At 41.8% G+C, this 19,346-nt stretch overlaps 2 protein-coding genes across 2 annotated transcripts in view; both read right to left on the bottom strand.

The window, feature by feature from the left end:
- Positions 1-4,770, bottom strand: part of LOC309885067 (myosin-13-like) — a gene marked incomplete at both ends in the record, with an annotated part of 38,565 nt that extends 33,795 nt beyond the window's left edge. Inside the window, 5 exons of the mRNA XM_082774614.1 lie at positions 3,028-3,139; positions 3,224-3,251; positions 3,792-3,948; positions 4,322-4,465; positions 4,567-4,770. Of these exons, the coding sequence (XP_082630740.1) occupies positions 3,028-3,139; positions 3,224-3,251; positions 3,792-3,948; positions 4,322-4,465; positions 4,567-4,770 (645 nt within the window). The remainder of the gene's footprint in view (positions 1-3,027; positions 3,140-3,223; positions 3,252-3,791; positions 3,949-4,321; positions 4,466-4,566) is intronic.
- Positions 4,771-10,080: 5,310 nt separating this feature from the next.
- LOC309885066 (myosin-1B-like) lies at positions 10,081-11,351 on the bottom strand (the record flags this gene model as incomplete). The annotated part of the gene is made up of 3 exons (XM_082774613.1): positions 10,081-10,378; positions 10,934-11,070; positions 11,157-11,351. The coding sequence occupies 3 exons, from the start codon at positions 11,349-11,351 to the stop codon at positions 10,081-10,083; spliced, it is 630 nt and encodes a 209-aa protein (XP_082630739.1).
- Between the last annotated feature and the right edge of the window lie 7,995 nt (positions 11,352-19,346).

Raw genomic sequence — 19,346 nt, 5'->3', positions numbered from 1 at the left:
GGAAAGAGAGCTTGTGATGAACTTGTCTTTGCCATAACAACCCATCAATCACAGACACCTGCCTCTGAGTGAGAAAAGAATATTCAGCCTTGGAATCTCCTTAGATTCTGCTGTGCCCTTGGGTACTCAAATAACGCACTGACAGGCATCACCCTCTTTGATGCACATACCTTCTCACATACTGTGATGACACACTTGTGCCACAAGGATGTTTGTTGCTTGCTCTGTGCTAGCCCATGCCTTGCAAATGCACTAGTGGGCTCAGATTGCAGCAGCTGTGCTTGTACTTTCCTCCCTGGAAGGATCTGTTCTGAGGTTACTTTCTAATTGTCTGGCAAGTGGTCCCAGCTGTCCCAAGTCTGACACTTTTTTCACACTGCCCCTCAGGGCTGTTACATAGACCACAGGCAGTAATTTCTACTGGCTTGTTCTTCTGTGTGATGCAATTGAAATATCTTTAACTTCAGTGCAACCTCTCTGGAGTCCAAAGTTACTGTAATTCCCTTGTTAATAGGAATGAAACAGGGAGTTGTAACACAATCACATGCCAGTGGGAACCAACTGGTCTCTTTCAGGCACTTGGGTGGAGATAGCAGATCTCAGGTACACAGACATGTAGGCATCCATCACAGAGAGAACTTCTGCTGTCTTATATCATTTTCCTCTGGTCAAACTTTCCCTTGTGTAATCATTTACACTGGACTGGAGAGGAACTGAAACTTGGGGCTTTCCTACATTAAAAAGATGGCCTCTTCAAGGATCTACTTGGTAGAGTACCATGGGATAAAGCCCTGGAGGGGAAAGTGGGTCCAGGAATGTTGTTTAATATTCAAGGATCACCTCCTCCATGCTCGGTATCAATGCATCCTAACAAAGAGAAGTCAAGCAAAAATGCCAGGAGGCCTGCATAGATGAACAAGGAGTTCCTGGCCAAACTCAAACACAAAAAGGAAGCCTCCTGAGGATGGATGCAAAGACAGGTAATGTGGGAGGGATACAGAGACATTGTCCAAGCATCTAGGGATCAGGATAGGAAAGCTAAGGCCGAGACAATTGAATCTCGCCAGGGACATCAGTGATAAAAGAACGAGTAGTGAAGACTTTGCCCCACTGCTGAAGGAAATGGGAGACCTGGTTACCTGGAATATGGAGGAAACTGAGACACTCAATGACTTTTTTGCCTCTTTTGTCTTCCCCAGTAAGTGCTCTAGCCACATCTCCCAACTCACAGAATCCAAAGACAAAGACTAGGAGAATGAGGTACCATCCACTGCAAGAAAAGATCAGGGTAGAGACCATCTAAGGAACTTGAATGTGCATAAGTCCATGGGACCTGATGAGCTGCATCCAAGGGTCCTGAAGCAAGTAGCAGATGAAGTTTCTAAGCCATCATCCATCGTATTTGAGAAGCCATGGCAGTGAGGTGAAGTTCCCAGTGACCAGAAAAAGGGGAAACATAACCCTGATTTTAAAAAGGGAAAGAGAGGGAGACCTGAGGAACTGCAGGCCAGCCAGTCTCACATCTGTGCCTGGCAAAGAGATCACAATCATGGAGCAGATCCTCCTGGAAACTATGCACATAGAAAATAGAGAGGTGACTGTGAAGCCAACACCACTTCATTAAGGACAAATCATGCCTGACCAATTTGGTGGCCTTCTATGATGGGGCTACAGTATTGGTGGATAAAGGAAAAGCAACAGATGTCATCTACCTGGACTTGTGCAAAGCTTTTGATACTGTCTCACACAACATTCTTGTCTTCAAATTGGAGAGACATGGCTTTGACATGCGGACCACTTGGTGGATATGGAATTAGTTGGATGGTCTCACTCAGAGGCATGGTCAGCAGCTGGAATTTCAGGAAGAGACCAGTAACAAGTGATGTCGCTCAGGGGTTTGTGTTGGGACTGGCATTATTTAACATCATTGTTGGTGATATGGACAGTAGGATTGAGTGCACCCTCAGAAAGTTTGAGGTTGACACCAAGCTGTGTGGTGCAGTTAGCACGCTGGAGTGACAGACTTGAGAGGTGGGTCTGTGCAAACCTCATGCAGTTCAACAAGATCAAATGCAAGGTCTTGCATATGGGCTGGGGCAACCCCAAATATGAATATAGGCTTGGTGATGAGTGGATAAAGAACGGCCTTATGGAAATGGACTTTGGGATACAGGTGGATGAAAAACTGTATAAGAGCCATCAATGTGTGCAATTGCAGTCCAGAAAACCAATTGTATCCTGAGCTGCATTAAAAGAAGTGTGGCCAGCAGGCTGAGGGAGGTGATTCTTCTCCTCTACTCTGCTCGTGAGACCCCACCTGGAGCACTACACCCAGCTCTGGGGTCCCCAGCACAAGAAGGATATGGACATAGCTTATGGACATAGTAGAATGAGTCCACAAAGATGATCGAGGGGCTGGAGAACCTCTCCTGTGAAGACAGGCTGAGAGAGCTGGGGTTGTTCAGCCTGGAGAAGAGAGAGCTCCAGGGAGACCTGATAGTGGCCTAAAGGGGGCCTATAGGAAAGCTGGAGAAGGACTCTTTGTTAGGGAGTGTAATAATAGGGCAAGGAGCAATGTTTTTAAACTAAAAGGGGGTACATTTAGATTAGATATTATGAAGAAATTATTATGAGAGTCATGAGGCAGTAGAACAGGTTGCCCAGAGAAGATGTGGATGCCCCATCCCTGGAAGTGTTTAAGGCCGGATTTGGTGGGGCTTTGAGTAACCTGGTGTCCCTGCCCATGGCAAGAGTGTTGGAACTAGATGATCTTTAGTGTCCCTTCCAACCCAAGTCATGCTATGATTATGACTTTTTTAGGTGGACTTTCAGTATTTATAAGAGGGATGGGAGTTGGTTAGCAGGGGTAACAGAGCATAGGTGTGCTCAGACTGTGTATCCTGCTTGTCACCTCAGAGGCATTACACTTTCATTTAATGGTATTGCAACGCAGAAATATGTACTGATTTTGTCTGCAGAGCAGAAACTTTCTCAGCAAAACACTGAAAGAGTGTGCCTATCACATACCTGCATTTTACCAGGCTGATGGTCTTTCTTCTTCTCACCAGTAACTGCAATTGTTGCAAAGTACTGGATGACACGCTTTGTGTTCACAGTCTTCCCTGCACCAGATTCTCCACTGTTAGAATGAAACTACTGTTATAGGAAATAGGACACATTTTTACTTTGGTCAGTGTTGTCACACATATCAAAATATACTCACGTGATAAGGATTGACTGATTATCATGATCTGAAAACAAAGCCACAGAAAGAGCTCTTCAAATGAGATGTGGAGGGCTTTTATTCCTCAGAGGTAGCTAACTGACTTCAAGGGAAAGAATTATATTGAAACTGTATCACTTTGTAAGGTGAATTCTGCATTAGTCTGTAAGTGGTTTTTTGCACTCCCGACTAGATGGAGCTGTCCAAACTATAATGTTAAGCAGTGGTTCTTTATAAGGCTTCCCCACTTATTAATTGCTTTTGGTTACGTACAGACCTTGGATTGAGTATTGTTTATTTGGAGTCAGATTCTCTGCTATGATCATTCTATATTGTTTCTTCAAATTCCTTACTTTGGCACAATGCCAAAGAGCTAGCTACTGCCTTTCTTTCATTATCCAATGCTACAGGGTTCTTTAAGATGCCATAGTCGGTTTAACTTGAATTTTGCCAAAGGACTATGGGAGCTATTTCCATCATGCCTTGAGTACAAAAGGATGCAAGATGCCTGAACTGTTACGTGTTCCTTGACCAAGCAGCCAGCTTCTGTTCTTGCCAAATGACTCACCAGTCAGCATGAACTGATAAGCATTGTCAGAGATGGAGAAGATGTGTGGAGGGGCCTCCTGGCGCTTTTTGCCTCGGTAGCCAGACACCACCTTGGGGCTGTACACGGGCAGCCACTTGTAGGGGTTGACAGTGACACAGAAGAGACCCGAGTAGGTCTGCAAGGAAGAAAACAGGCACGTTGGCTTCTGCTCAGCCTGGAACAGCAGGCCTTCCAGCTACCCCAAGGAAGACTGCTGCAGAGAACTCAGAAGGCAGAGGTCAACAAAACTCTGCAAAGACCAGGGCAGTGGAAGAAATTAAATTGGAGGAATGACCTATCACAGAATGGATGAAATTCACCGTATGACAAGGAAAGACAAAGGGAAGAAGGAAGAAGAGGAAATGATACATAGAGTACAAATGGAGAACACATGCAAGAGAAAAAAACAGAAATGAGGAAAGGAGGTGAAAAGTCAGGAATATCTTCAGAGAGATTGAAAAGTGTCTTCAACCCCTCAAAAGCACAAATCTCCTTCTGCTTGTACTTACATAGATCATCCAGACTGCATAACGCTCTTTGAGGTTATACAGCACCGCAGGCTCGTGGAGGTGGGTCATCATAGCCATGTCCTCAATTTTATCAAATTTGGGAGGGTTCATGGGAAAGACTTCATCATCCTTTACTGTTACAGTCTGACAAAACCAGAGAGAAACAAAAGGAGAAGAAATATTAGCCAGGGAACTTTTAGAACTGGATGAGTTATGTATGACGAGTGACGGTTAATGACACTTACTATATCATCACATGTTTTAACTGTGACTTTACCACCTTCTCTACTCTGTATGGTACCTTTCACATACATTTGCTTTTCATCCACTACAAAACAGGCTGCCTTAGCATCAAATGGGCGATTCTGGTCTTCAATTCGCTCCTTCTCAGATTTCCGTAAATAGGGAGCAGCTTCTCCAAAGATTGCCATCTCTGCATCTGATGTCATGACTGGAGTTATTCTGGAGGAATTTAGAAGAGTTTCAGATATCTTGTGCATTCGTAATTTATATTTATCCAGATCATATCCATTGATCATACTCAATGACTAAAATGAAGAAGAGGACTAATCAACCTCAGGCACCTGTCCTCCATGTCAATTTTATGTATTCACTGAAGAAATTTTAATAAAGAAAGTTTCTTGTAGACAGGAGTCTTCAAGACTCTCACAGATTAGTGAGTTAAGATTTGTTCTCATACATAATTTTTAAGTGGAGGCATTCTTCATGCATTTCTATGTTTTAATGACAAACAGGGCAAGTTCAAATAGTTTCTTTCTGTATCGAGCACAGAAACTAATTGTAAGCAACAATCATCGTCCATCTAGAGCTAAACCCATTTATCCTGCCTATGAAATATAAAACGTATTTACATACCACTGACAAAATTAGCAATAATGGAATATAACATGTAGTAAAGGAAATAATTCAAAGCATAGTGTTACCCAGATATGTAAGTACTTGATATTACCTTTCAAAAAACATCAGTGTCAAAGTACCTTTTAGCTTGATTATATTATGTAGGGGGACATCAGTTACAAATCATTAAAAGATGGTTTGTAAGTACCAATACATACCAGACATTCTGTTAGGGATTCTTCTAGCAGAAAAATTTCATAGAAAGGTTTTTGTGTTCAGTTTTATTTTACATTTTCAGCAACATCTATTAAAAATTCTTTAATACAAATAGATGTTATTGGTTGCTACAGTTGAAAGGACTGATGTGGATAATTCAAGACTATCTGGAAACAACACAGGTAGAAATAATGTAGGCAGCAATTAACAAACAGAAAGTTCTGCAAGCTAGCATTAAAGTAAGGTACTGAAGTAATCAACACAGAGTGTTTTTATGTGGTGCCAAGAAGTAAATGAAAACAATTAGAATGCATTTGCAATGTTTTGATTTTGGACACATTGATGTAGAAGTGCTGAACTCTCAACAAAACCTATCTGCAATAGAATCTGTACCTTGCAGGACTTTGCGAGGCTGCATCTCTCAAGAGACTTTAACAGTCATGAACTTCAAAGCACAAAGTCTAGAACCATTAACATACTTTGAAATTATTATTCTGTGTATATAGAGCCCAACTTTTTTTTTTTTTTAAACCTATACGATCCTTCCTCTGAATGGCTCAAGTGAAGCAACATGAAAGAAAGAGAGAAACTATCTCACTGTAGCCATGAAAAGGCTAAGCAGAGCATCAGAAAATGCTGATAGGTTGTTCAAAACTTTCTTGAGAGGCACAGTCTGTTATACTACTGAATCATCTTTGATTTATGCCTTCATGAAAAGACAGAAAGGCATTCTCTGAATGGATAGTTTGCATTTCTACCCCTTTCAGCACCTCAACTCTATCAGTGGACCTTTTGTGGTATTAGGTATCCACAGGTGTGGATGGCTCCTTTTGTTACTCTTGTGAGCTCTTCCAGTCACTAACTTTCCCTAGAAAACTTAGAAGAGAATCATTCATATATAAGTTCTTTATGAAGGTGTCTCTTTATTCGTGAACAGTTCTGTCTATCAGATAGGAGGCAAGACCATATTGAACTTTGTTCTGTATTCAGGACCTCATGGATAAGCCACGCGTACATAAGTCAGCATACAATGCTTGAGACCTTACCCCAGAGGAAACTAAAGGCAGGATAAAGTCGAACCCTTCCTAAATTGTACTGTGAGCATCCTCTCTGAGCACAGCCCTCAGTTTCAGATTTCCAGCAGTTGTACAGATGGTAGGGGATGAATTGTAATTGTCTACAAGTCCCAGAATACCAGTTTACATGACAAAAAGACATTACCATCTCTGTGATTCATGCCTTCTTGGCTAAGCTTGAGTATCAGTAACTTTTCTTTCCCCATAACTGGAGTATTTCCTACCAAGATCTATGGATGTGCTCCTACTGATTAAAACATATCCTTTGCAGTTAACCGAGTTCTACAACATAATCCTTTGCCACCTCCCCCTACCATTGTCTAGGTGAGCTACACTTACGGCTCAGGATCAAACAACAGAACAACCTTATTTGTTAAACCCTTACCTTCAGAGAGCCCAGGAGGAAATCTGCTTTCAGTATCTGTGTGGAACGGTTAAAGAAAGGACAGAGAGAGTTAAATCAAGAAGAATTAATTGCCTTGGTTAGCTCTCACTACATATGCCTTGAGCATATGCTCTATTAAACATGCACACATTCTTTGAGTAGTCTTTCCTAGTAGATGAACTGTACACAGAGCCTTACAACTCTTAAACTGGAGTCAAATCCCACAGAAAATTTTGTGTTCCTCCCCACATTGCTGTGATCTGCTGGAAAAAATATACGTCATCCAGGAAAGGATGTGCTACATTATTAACCCAATAAATTTCAGTTGCTTTCAGAGTTAGTTCTCTGTGCCTTTCATAGGGCTTGAAGGGAGCAAAATTTGTAGAGGGCCCTACAGTATGACTCTACTACTTCTGCTACTACACTGAACTGGGTTGGGTCATTTAACCTTAGCATCATGTGCAAAACACGAACAAGAATGTTAGAAGTGTGGATTGAGAAGAACATGCCCCTAGATGTTGAATCAAGCAAAGTGGACTTACCGTGAGATGCTGAAGTAACAAAGAATAAGATTGCTTTCAGCTGTAGCTCTTTATAAGTAACCTTCTGCCCACACAGCATTCAAGTGCTCTATTTTTGGTCAATAATAATTTGCTCTTTAGTTGCAAATGTGTTGAAGCTGTGATCTGTCTCCTAATTACTTATAGACAGGATTGATTCAAGGTTGTATGGAGTCAGCTGCACTGACCTTTTTTTTTTTTTTTTTTTTTTTTTCTTCTCATGCTCCTCTGTGCCACGATAGAAGATTGAGGGACCCAAAGACAACTCTAATAATGCCAAATAAGGCAACCCTTGGCTCTTGACTTCAGGAGCTTTAAAAAGACTTTTTTTTTTTTTCCTAATTGTACCCAATTATTTCTTTACAACCCATGTTTTTAATGGATCCCATCCATCCTCTCTGTCTATCTGCACATACTGATAGAGAAGGAGAAAGACCTAGTGAGACTGATTTTTTCTCTCATTATGTTTGCTTATATCATTCTACAGGGTGCTGACAAGTCTAAGGTTAACATAAAGCTTGGGTAAGGCAACTGTCAGTTTATAGATCACAAGAAAGATTTGAAGTCCTGGCCTGTAGGACCATTCAGAGGGTTGTGCTTAGTAGTGCAAAGTCTAGTTGGAGGTCTGTAGCTAGCAGTGTCCCCCAAGGGTCAGTACTGGGTCCGGTGTTCGCCAACTTATTCATCAACAACATGGACAATGGAACAGAGTGCACCCTCAGCAAGTTTGCTGACAACCCAAAGCCTAGAGGAGTGGCTGATATCCCAGGGGGCTGTGCACCATTCAGAGGGATCTGGAGAGTTGGGCCTAGAGGAACCTCATGAAGTTCAACAAGAGCAAGTACAGGGTCCTGCACCTAGAGATCAATAACCCCAAGCACCAGTACAGACTGGGAATGACCTGCTGGAGAGCAGCTCTGCAGAGAGGGACCAGCAGGCTGACCACAAGTCAGCAATGTGCCCTTGTGGCCAAGAAGGCCAATGGTATTCTGGGGTGCATTTGGAAGAGTGTTGCCAGCAGATTAAGGGAGGTGATCTTCACCTTCTGCTCAGCCCTGGTGAGGCCACACGTGGAGTACTGTGCCCAGTTCAGGGCTACCCAGTACCAGAGGGACATAGAAGTATCAGAGTGAGCTCAGAGGAGGGCTATGAAAATGATTTGTACATTGTACTGGATACAGAATATAGAGTCCCTGAAAGGTAAAGAAAGTATGTTTTATACTTTTGAATGTATATTACAAAATTAACTTATATATATAAATATGTATAATATTTTTCAAAATTCTGTTTGTATGTCAGCCATTATTTTTTCTCCTTTTTTTAAAGCAAGGTGTTTTTATTTTCAAAGCGGTTTCATAATGATGTTTCAAGTTAGAACTCCTTATCATAAGAGTTTATTTATTTTATTTTTTGATTTATTATTTTTTATACCATTTATTTTGGAATGCCTCCAGCCCTGAAGACAGGTGCTATGTAATAGTATAGTAATAAAAGATGAATAGTATATAAAAATAAAAGATGAAATATGAATAGTATAGTATAGTAATAGGTGCTAAGGATATATATATATATATATGTATATATATAAATTTTATTAGTGTTACATTGCACTGGGTCTATGAATGGAATAGAGTTCTGAAGTCATTAGAGTACCATGTAGGCAGATTTCTCATCATCCAGCATTTAAAACTCAAATGCTAAGCACTCCAGCATTCTGCTGAGAAATACTTATTATAAATCTCACAAAATAATTTACTTAGCATAAATTCATCTTTAATACAAATTTTTTAGTTTGGGGAAAATTTTGTGTTAAGATCACTGTTCCAAAGGCATCAACTGCATCAGACATATGTGTAGCCGTTGTGGTCAGGAAGAACAGTTTGGAAAGGAGACTGGTGTTTAGCCAGTACAAATTGCCTGAGTTTGCCGGCATTCTAACATGGAAACTTTGAAGTCCTTGGAGAAGTAACCTTTATTTTCTTTGTACTCCATGTTCTTTTCCTTATGGTTCTAACAAAGAGCAGAGATGCCATCCAGGCAGAAGGCTTCCTATGGCTCAGCAAGATGGCTAGTCTGGGTTTTATCTCACCTAGATTTATTTATCTGGTATGTAACTTCCTGTAATTGAGAAAATCAAGATGCAGTTGATTTTCACTACTTTCTTCTCCCCGCCTTTCCGTGGAGAAAGTATTAGCTTTCCCCACTTTCATCACTGTTTTTCCTGAAGAGGCAGGAATGAGAAATGCTGTAGAAATACCTTCCACTCCAGCTCCTCTTACTTACTCCAATAGAATCCATTTGTAATTCCCCAAATCAGGGTATCAGTTGGACATCCAGACTAACTTCATTCATCAGATGATAACATATCAAAATTATATAGTAAATAAGGTTACATAAAGACATAATAGTTGCTGCTCTAAGTTGTCATATATGATTTAAAACAATATACTATAGCAGTAAGGTTTACTAACTGGAAATGGATTAGCTCTCTCTTGATTTAAAAGTACATGGAACAAGCTGCAATAACGACTTGAAAATTTCTTAATATGTATTTATTCCAGCTTAGCTTTTCTATGTTTTTCCTTCCTATTTTATTCTTTATACGTTGTTCAAAATAATACTGGTTTGGAATAATGTGTCTGTTACCAAGATATATGGATTATTTTACATGGGGCATGATGAGCCAAAAGAATTAGCAACACTCACGGCCTGCACTTGGAGCTGTAGATCATTTTTCTCCTGAAGCAGGGAAACCATTTTCTCCTCCAGCTCCTTTCTCTTTGCCTCAGACTTTGCAAGCTCTTCCTTGGTTTTCTCAAACTCTTCCTTCATGTTTGCCATCTCCTTCTCTGATTCTGCACTCTTCAGCAAGGGCTTGATCTTGAAGAACAGCTTCATCCAGGGCCAGTGCTTGACATTCATGAATGCACGTACATTGTACTGGATACAGAATATAGAGTCCCTGAAAGGTAAGGGAAGTATGTTTTATACTTTTGAATATATATTACAGAATTAACTTATATATACAAATATGTATAATATGTAGTGACTGTTCTATATGTAATACTTTATAGTGATAATTCTCTATATAATGAATTACGTACATACAGGCATATATATATATATTATATTTTATGTATATAGGAAGCAAATATCCTATTGTGATGTAGTGATGGCCAACCTATATGGACAGTTTTGAAGTCTAGATTTTGGACATGAGCAGCTTACATGGCCTATATATCTGAATTCTGGACATTTACAGAATTTAGCCACTTATAGAAATTAGCAAAAATTACTACAAAGAGTGACATAATTTAAAGAAGGTCTTTTCTTCTTCTTCTTTTTTTTTCTTTTTTTTTTTTTTTTTTTTTTTTTTTTCCTCTCCATTCATAGTGGTAAAATGAACTAATAACAAATAAATGAGTTTCATCGAGAAGGAGCTCGTTTTCAGTTTTGTTCACACCATTGGTATGTTAGGAGGATTGGCCCAGCAAGCCAAATAACTGTATGTATCTACCTCCTCTCCATCATTTTCTGGAACTCCACTCTCATCAGGAAGCCTCTGCACCTAGCCTGTGTGCGAGTGATGAGCTGTGCCAGCTTCTCATCCCTCATCTCCTCCAGCAGTCCCAGCAGCCCAGCTTTGAAGAACACCTTGAGAAAGGAAATGGTCGCAGCACATAATTGTCAGGTACTGCAAAGTACAGATACACACTATTTAAGTCAATAAGTATTTATACCTTGGTGTGACCAAATTTGTATTGGGTGTGATCCACATCAATAGATCCGAGGAGCTTCTCAGAAGCCTTCTTGCTATCAATGAATTGTCCCTCTGGGATAGCACTGGCATTAAGCACCTTGTACCTATGAGAGGAAGTAGAATATGAAGAACAGCTTCCTGAAAGCTCATTCAAGCCTGTACAAACTGATTCCATTGTTAAGATTCTCTGCAGAGTGGCCATGAGTGGATGAGAAGTGAGTAAGCCTGAACTTTACTCTTTTGCTTAGAAATGATATTTCCATGGGTAAATGTTTTTAGAGTAAAACTTGCACTTTCCTTAGTCTCGAAATCCTTGACAAAGAATGAATACAGATTTCCATGGGTAACTACTGGCATATTTCCCATGTCTTTTTATTTAAAGAGTTATCTTCAAATGAGAACGCTACGTGCAAGAAAAAATGTGTGGGTATGAGAAACAATTCTTCACTAATAAAAAGCGTCAGTACATACTCTTGGAGCGTTTTCCAGCTGATACAGAGCAAGAATCACAGAATCGTCGTCTTGGTTGGAAGAGACCTTCAAGATCACCTAGTTCAACCTCTGACCTAACACTAACTAGTTCTCCACTAAACCATATCACTAAGCACTCCATCTAAACATCTTTTAAAGACCTCCAGGGATGGTGACTCCACCACTTCCCTGGGCAGCCCATTCCAATGCTTAACAACTTTTTTGGTAAAGAAGTTTTTCCTAATATACAACCTAAACCTCCCCTGGCACAACTTTAGCCCATTCCCCCTCGTCCTGTCGGCAGGCACATGGGAGAATAGACCAAACCCCACAAGCCCAGCTCCCTCAGCCGCTCCTCGTAGAACTTGTTCTCCAGACCCCTCACCAGCTTTGTTGCCCTTCTCTGGACTCTCTCGAGCACCTCCATGTTCTTCTTGTAGTGAGGGACCCAAAACTGAACACAGCACTCGAGGTGCTGCCTCACCAGAGCCGAGTACAGGGGGACGATCACTTCCCTAGCCCTGCTGGCCACACTGCTTCTTATGCAAGCCAGGATGCTGTTGGCCTTCTTGGCCACCTGAGCACACTGCTGGCTCATATTCAGCCGACTAGCATCCAATACACCCAGGTCCTTCTCTGCCAGGCAGCTTTCCAGTCACTCATCTCCCAGCCTGTAGCGCTGCTTGGGGTTGTTGTGCCCCAAGTGCAGGACCCAGCACTTGGCCTTGTTGAACTTCATATGGTTGGCCTCAGCCCATCGGTGCAGCCTATCCAGATCCTCCTGCAGAGCCTTCCTACCCTCAAGCAGATTGACACATGCACCTAACTTGGTGTCATCTTCAGACTTACTGAGGCCACTTCCTAGAGGATTATGAGGGCCACGTTCTGCTCCCCATCCCCTTCCACCAGCTCAGGGTGCTGGGTATCCAGACAACAACTGCTCTTGCCGCTAAAGACTGCGGCAAAGAAGGCATTAAGCACCTCTGCCTTTTCCTCATCTTTTGTAACGAGGTTTCCCCCTGCATCCAGTAAAGGATGGAGATTCTCTTTAGTCCTCCGTTTTGCACTGATGTATTTGTAAAAACATTTTTTGTTGTCTTTAACGGCAGTAGCCAGACTGAGCTCCAGATGAGCTTTGGCCTTTCTAATTTTGTCCCTGCACAGCCTCATAACATTCTTGTAGTCCTCCTCAGTGGCCCGCCCTTTTTTCCAAAGATTATAAACCCTCTTTTTTCTCCTAAGCTCAAGCTGCAACACTCTGTTGACCCATGTGGGTAGTTAGGGTCTGGTGGCCAGAAGGTATCGCGCTGTACGGAAAGGTGGAGCCCCTCCCTTGATGGGCAGTAGCATGTGGTCTGTGACATAAGCAAGCAGAAGTGACGTTGTGGGCCTTGGCTATATAACGCCATGTGACTGGACAATAAACACCATTTGCCATCCTCCACATTGGTGTCTGTGAGCCGATGGACCGAGTGGCCTGGGGTTGGTTGCTGTGCCGTTCCTGAACCAGGTCACCACTGCACCCTGAAGGCAACAGAGCCAGGCCGGTCTTCTTCCACGTCGGCTCATCTTTGGGCACGTGGGGACAGACCGCTCCTGAGCCATTAAGATTTCCTTCTTGAAGAGCGCCCAGCCTGCCTGGACTCCTCTGCCCTTCAGAACCACCTCCCAAGGGACTCCACCAACCAGTATCCTGAGCAGCTCAAAGTCAGCCCTCCAGAAGTCCAATACAGCGGTTTTGCTGGTCCCCTTCCTGGCCTCGCCAAGAATAGAGCCTCTACCATATCATGGTCACTCTGCCCAAGACAGCTTCCGACCACCACATCTCCCACCAGTCCTTCTCTGTTTGTGAGGAGAAGGTCTAGTGGGGCACCACCCATAGTAGGCTCACTAATAAGCTGTGTCAGGAAGTTATCTTCCACGCTGTCCAGAAACCTCCTAGACTGCTTTCTCTGGGCTGTGTTGTGCTTTCAGGATATGTCAGGGAAGTTGAAGTCCCCCACGAGAACAAGCGCTGACAATTTTGCAACTTCTGTCAGCTGCCTGTAGAACTCCTCATCCATCTACTCGTCCTGGTTTGGCGGTCTATAACAGACCCCCACAAGGACGCTAGCCTTGTTGGCCTTCCCGCCGATCCTAACCCAAAGGGACTCAACCTTGTCATTCCCAGTCTCGAGTTCCACAACATCGAAAGATTCTCTAATATAGAGAGCCACACCACCACCCCTTCTCTGCTGCCTGTCCCTTCTGAAGAGCTTATAGCCAGTCATTGCAGCACTCCAGCCATGAGAGTGGTCCCACCACGTCTCCATGATGGCAACCAATGCATAGCCTGCCTGCTGCACAATGGCTTCCAGCTCCTCCTGTTTGTTAACCATGATGCGTGCATTAGTGTAGATGCACTTCAGCTGTGCCATTGCCTTATCCCCCTCTCTGTTCCCTTCAGAAGGGAGTCCCCCATGACAACAACCCTTCTTTTCTTCTTGTTGGAGGTTGTTGTGTTGTGGGGGGTAGGCTGACTTGCCCCCAGCAATGCCCCCAGTGGGGATGGACCTTTGTCCACACTGTCTTCTGCTTGCCCATCAAGTTTCAGAACCTCATACCTGTTTTGTAGCAGCACCTGGAAAGGTGAGGTAGGCAGTGGGGAGGTTCACCTGCTGCACTGAACGGGAACCTGCTTCCACTTCACCCTGTCTCTTAGGTCCCCTCCCTCTGCCTGGTGGTGAGGGGGTAGGGGAACCTTCATTTCATGTGTACTAGCTGGCTGAGGAGCCTGTCTCAAGGATGGCAGAGCTCTACCACACCAGATCCCCTTCTCTGACTCCCTGATACTCCTCAGCCTGCCCATCTCCTCCTGAAGCCCTGTCACCAGGTGAAGCAGTTCTTCAGTGTGGGCACACCTCCCACAGCTGTGCTCACTCCTGCCATCCTGTGTTGGCCTAAGAGTAGTGCACACCTGGCAGCCTGACACACCTGGGTGGCAGCACGTTCTCTCTAGAGGTCTGTCTGGGAGGCTGCGTTGGTTGTGGTGGGGGTTGAGCTCTGTGAGGCCATGGCCATCTGCTGGGTGGATACCACTGCTCCCTGGTCAAGCAGGCCAAGCTTTAGTGTCTTCCCTGTGTGCCCTGCCTTGGATATAGGGATATGGATATAGGGATAATAGATTGAAGATTGTTCTCTGTCAGAGACTATTTATTTTTTAAATCATTTTCTCCTTGATCACTTTTTAATTAAGCAAAGTCTTGTGGCTTTTTTTTTTTTTTTTTTTTTTTTTTTAATTTAAAGTTGGTTGGAAACAGAAGTGCTGAGATACTAGCAGGCCAACTCCTGTTCTTACCCCTGCCATCAGAGTGGTTCCAAAGGGTGTTTATCAATATGGTGATAGGTACTTTATACATGTATATCTTTACTTTTATATATATATGCATAATATATTTTTTAATTAAAAGTGACTAAGTGATGTTATATGGTGAAGAACCAATCCTTTCTGAAGGCACGCCCATCTATTGGTGATTCTACGCATATGGAACCATTTTAAGACCTGTCAGTCAAGCAATTTTCAATATGCATAGTGTGTGCTGTGATTTTATGGTGTTCTAGCTTATCAAAACACTACAAAGAAATGAAAGCCAGTAAAAAATCTGTGTACTCTGAGAATCATTACTTTTAACAAGAAAGTGTATAGCCTTATAAACATCAACACAGTTAAAGCTATCTGAAAAAGACAGTACAAATGACAGTAAGTGTATCAAGTTTAGCATATCAAGTATTTCAAAGTTTGCCTCAAATCTATATCAGTATGATTAGACTGCTATTTACAATAGGTGTTACAAACGTTTATAATATTGATTTAATTTTAAGCTACTAGCTGCCCTCTGGATGTTCCCTAGTATCTCAAGAACCTCTAGTATCTCTAGAATCTCAACAAAATCATTATTAATGATGCATTTGAAATAAAATACCTTCTTGTCAGATTGTCAGAACAAGTTACTTTTTTAGAAGTGTGTAGAAAGAAAGAACAGCTGTTATGGAAAAACCTCCACTTGAGGAATGTCTAGGTAGACTTGGATTCTCCAGTTCAAAAAAGATTAATTGCAGAAGGTAAAATGCAGAGGTCTGAAAAACCCTGAGTGTCATAACATTCAATGTCTTTTTAATGCAATAACTATAAACCAACACAAGAATGTAGCAGAATGATAATTAAAAACAAAAGAGATGTGATTCATTGCCACAGGTCATAGTGGATGCCACCTGTGCAGGGTAGCTTACTCCAAGAGTCAATAGCAATGATTACCTCAAAGGCACACATCTAGAATGAAAGAGAAGTGATAAAGATCATCCTCCACCATGGCTGGGAATTCGTAAGTTATTAGAGGAGGGTCTGGGTTCATGAAAAGCAAGGGTATGCAAGACATGTAGATGATGAGCTTCAGGAAGACTAGCAAACCATGTCCTGGGCTGTGCATATGTAATACAGCCAAAAGGAACTAGCTTTATAGGTGATGGCAGTCCTAGATTTGTGCTTGCTGCCAGTAGATAAAAGGACCTTTTAACTAGAACCTCTTGGGTTTTAACATTCATTCATTTACTTTTCTTCACAGTGTGAATATATGTAAAGCAGCCCTGTATACCCCTGTACACCACTTATTCAGCAAAGGAACAGCATGGTGTGTATGCCATAACTGCTTCTTCTTTTTGTTTTACAGAGCACAAAGTTGTTCTTTAAGAGGGTTCTCCATCTCCTGGTTATATGCTGATACCAGTGTTATTTACAAAAGGGAGTGTCCCCTGTCGATAACTGTCAAACAGGCAACTGTGGAGCCATTGCACTGAAGGAACAAGAGTATATGAAGACATGGAAAGGTTGCATGTCTGTGCTTTGAGCATGACGACTTTCTGAGGCATCCCAGTAAGGCACCAATGAGCCTTACCAATGAGCCTTACCAATTCAGGAGTATAGATGTCTACCTTGCTTCCTATTGTATGAGTAGGGGAATAATGTTTCCATTAAACTAATGAGATATAGAAGACATTTCTTGTGGCTAAGTAAAAAATTCCATCTTTAATCAGATATGCTGAACCTTCAAAGCTTACTTAGGTTCAAAAACCAGTTAGACAAACCATTGTATGTAGAGACTTGGAAAGCATAATGTACCAGGAAAATTAGTTGAAATAACATTTTAATACAATTCAGGTAAAAATACCAGGTACATTCTATAAACACTTTATATATCTGTGCAGGTATAGGTGTGATATTGATGTGATTAATCTATTGTCCATCTTGTTTGATGGGTTGTGGTTCATATTACTTATTTTCACGTGTTATATGCAGATATGAATTTATCCAAAGGATAAGTATGGCTGGAGTCTTTTACAGCAATTTATCTGTCAAGAAAAATGTTACACATTTATTGTGCCAGATCTTGAACACATGTTGATTCATCTGAATGGTTTCTGTAAAATTCTTCTGTTTACAAGGGGTTGATAAATCCATCAAGGAAACAGCATCTTCATGAGTTCTCATAATTCTGGCTTTGTTAAGCAATATGTAAAATGTAACTGCAGGCCTGTCTTGGTAGCTGACAGGTTAGATATGCAAACCACAACCTGTACAATTTGTGCATTTTGTTATCTTAGATTTTTTTTTGCTCTTTATGGATAGGAGTGTTTGTTTTCTGTATTCATGTGCTCCCAGCAAGACTCCTCAGTTAACTGCAGTTAGTCAGTTGCAACACACCTGTTCACAGAACTAAATACATTTGATCATATTACACTTACCCAGTATCTTTTCCACCAGGTGTTCATTAAAAGATACTTTTCCTAGAACAAGTTGTCCTGTGAAGTAAACCTGCCCATGCTAAGTCCCCCAGACAGTTGATAACATGGTATATCTGTAACTGACACCAATTGGTTGGATGGACATTTTTGGTCTCATCCAGTGTAGCTATTCTCAGTGCTCCACAGTTAGTTGAAAGTTAGTTTGCTATATCTGCAGATATATATTTGTTCATCATGCAATGTTATCATCTACCTTTCTGACTTTTATTATTCTGTCAATGTTATTGCAGTACACCTGGAAGAATGAAGGGGGAAGAGAGTTTATCCCATAATTGTTCATTAGGGGATAAACCCTGTTCCCTGTGCTGTAAATCATGTTGCAAAGTTATGTGGGACTGGTGCTGGAGAAAAGCAAGAGTAGCTTCCACAGAATAGAATCATAGAATCATTAAGGTTGGGAAAGACCTTCAAGATCATCTAGTCCAATCATCCCCCAACCACCAATATTACCCACTAAACCATGTTCCTAAGTACATCCAACCTTTCTTTAAACACTCCCAGGGACGGTGACTCTATCACTTCCCTGGGCAACCCTAGGAGTGCCTAACCACTCTTTCTGAGAAGAAATGTCTCCTAATTTCCAACTTGAAACTCCCCTGGTGCCACTTGAGGCAATTCCTTCTAGTCCTATCACTAGTTAACTGTGAGAAGAGGCTGGCCCTCAGCTTCCCACACCTTCCGTTCAGGGAGTTGTAGAGAGCAATGAGGTTTCCCCTTTCCTCTTCTCCAGACTAAACAACCTCAGTTCCCTCAGCTGCTCCTCATAGGACTTGTGTTCCACAAAATGGTAGAGTTCTCTATTTTTGGTGAAGTCAGGAGGGGGTTCAGTAAAACTGAGACCTTGGACTTCCTGAGGGCAGACATTGAACTGTTCAGGACACTGGTTGGGAGGGTCCCTTGTGAGTCAGTCCTCAAGGGCAAAGGCATCCAGGAAGGCTGGATGCTGCTCAGAAAGGAAGCCTTCAAGGTGGAGGAGCAGGCTGTCCCAGTCTGCCGTAAGTTGAGTTGTTGGGGAAAAGACCGGCATGGCTGAACAGGGAAGTTTTGGTGAGTCTCCAGGAGAAGAGTTTATGTCCAGTGGAAGAAGGGACAGGCAACTCAGTGAGAGCTCAAGGAAGTTGCTAGCATATGCAGGGAGAAAATCAGAAAGGCTAAAGCCCAGCACGAGCAAAACCTGGCTGTGATTCTTACTGTAATTTAAAGCCACAGTAACCCACCAGTTTCATTTCATAATGTCCTGATCATTGAAGCCTTTTAGCCAATTGTCTCCTATTCCATGGGCAAAAGAGTGAAGATTCCTCCATAGCTTTTCTCAGATTTTTTACGTATTGGGCATTTATTTTTAGGCTCAAATGAAAAATGGTGACAGAATACATGCATATTCATGGAAAGATGCATCTTATATGTTTCTGAACTCAGCAAGTGTTTCTGCACTTAAGAGAAACACATGTATTGAGGTTTGGAAATGAGTCAGCATGACTTTAAATGACAGTTTTTAAATAAATGTTGAAAGTTAATTTACGTAAAGAGAAAAGAATATTAATCTAAACTTGTGAAAACTGTATGATACTGCAATGATTCTGTTTTAATAACAGAGGATAGGCACTGAGGATGTCTTTCAACTAACAGTGGAGCACTGCAAAATAGTCAATGATATATATTATTTGGGCTCAAAGGTGATCTCTATCCTAAATTTATCACTTTTTCCATCATAAAGCAGTAATACATACCTTCAGATTTTTTCAACAGTTGTGAGGTTGGCAGCAATCCATATTCTGTGTAAATTACTGGCAGAAATTGCTTATCACCTGTTGGACTGTGGGGCTATTTCACCTTGAATGCCTTATTTCACCTTCTGCCT

This window comes from Aythya marila, assembly GCF_965140915.1.
Source record: "Aythya marila genome assembly, chromosome: 18".
Taxonomy (NCBI): domain Eukaryota; kingdom Metazoa; phylum Chordata; class Aves; order Anseriformes; family Anatidae; genus Aythya; species Aythya marila.
Note: the sequence above shows the minus strand (reverse complement) of the source record. Positions and strands in the feature narration are given on the sequence as shown.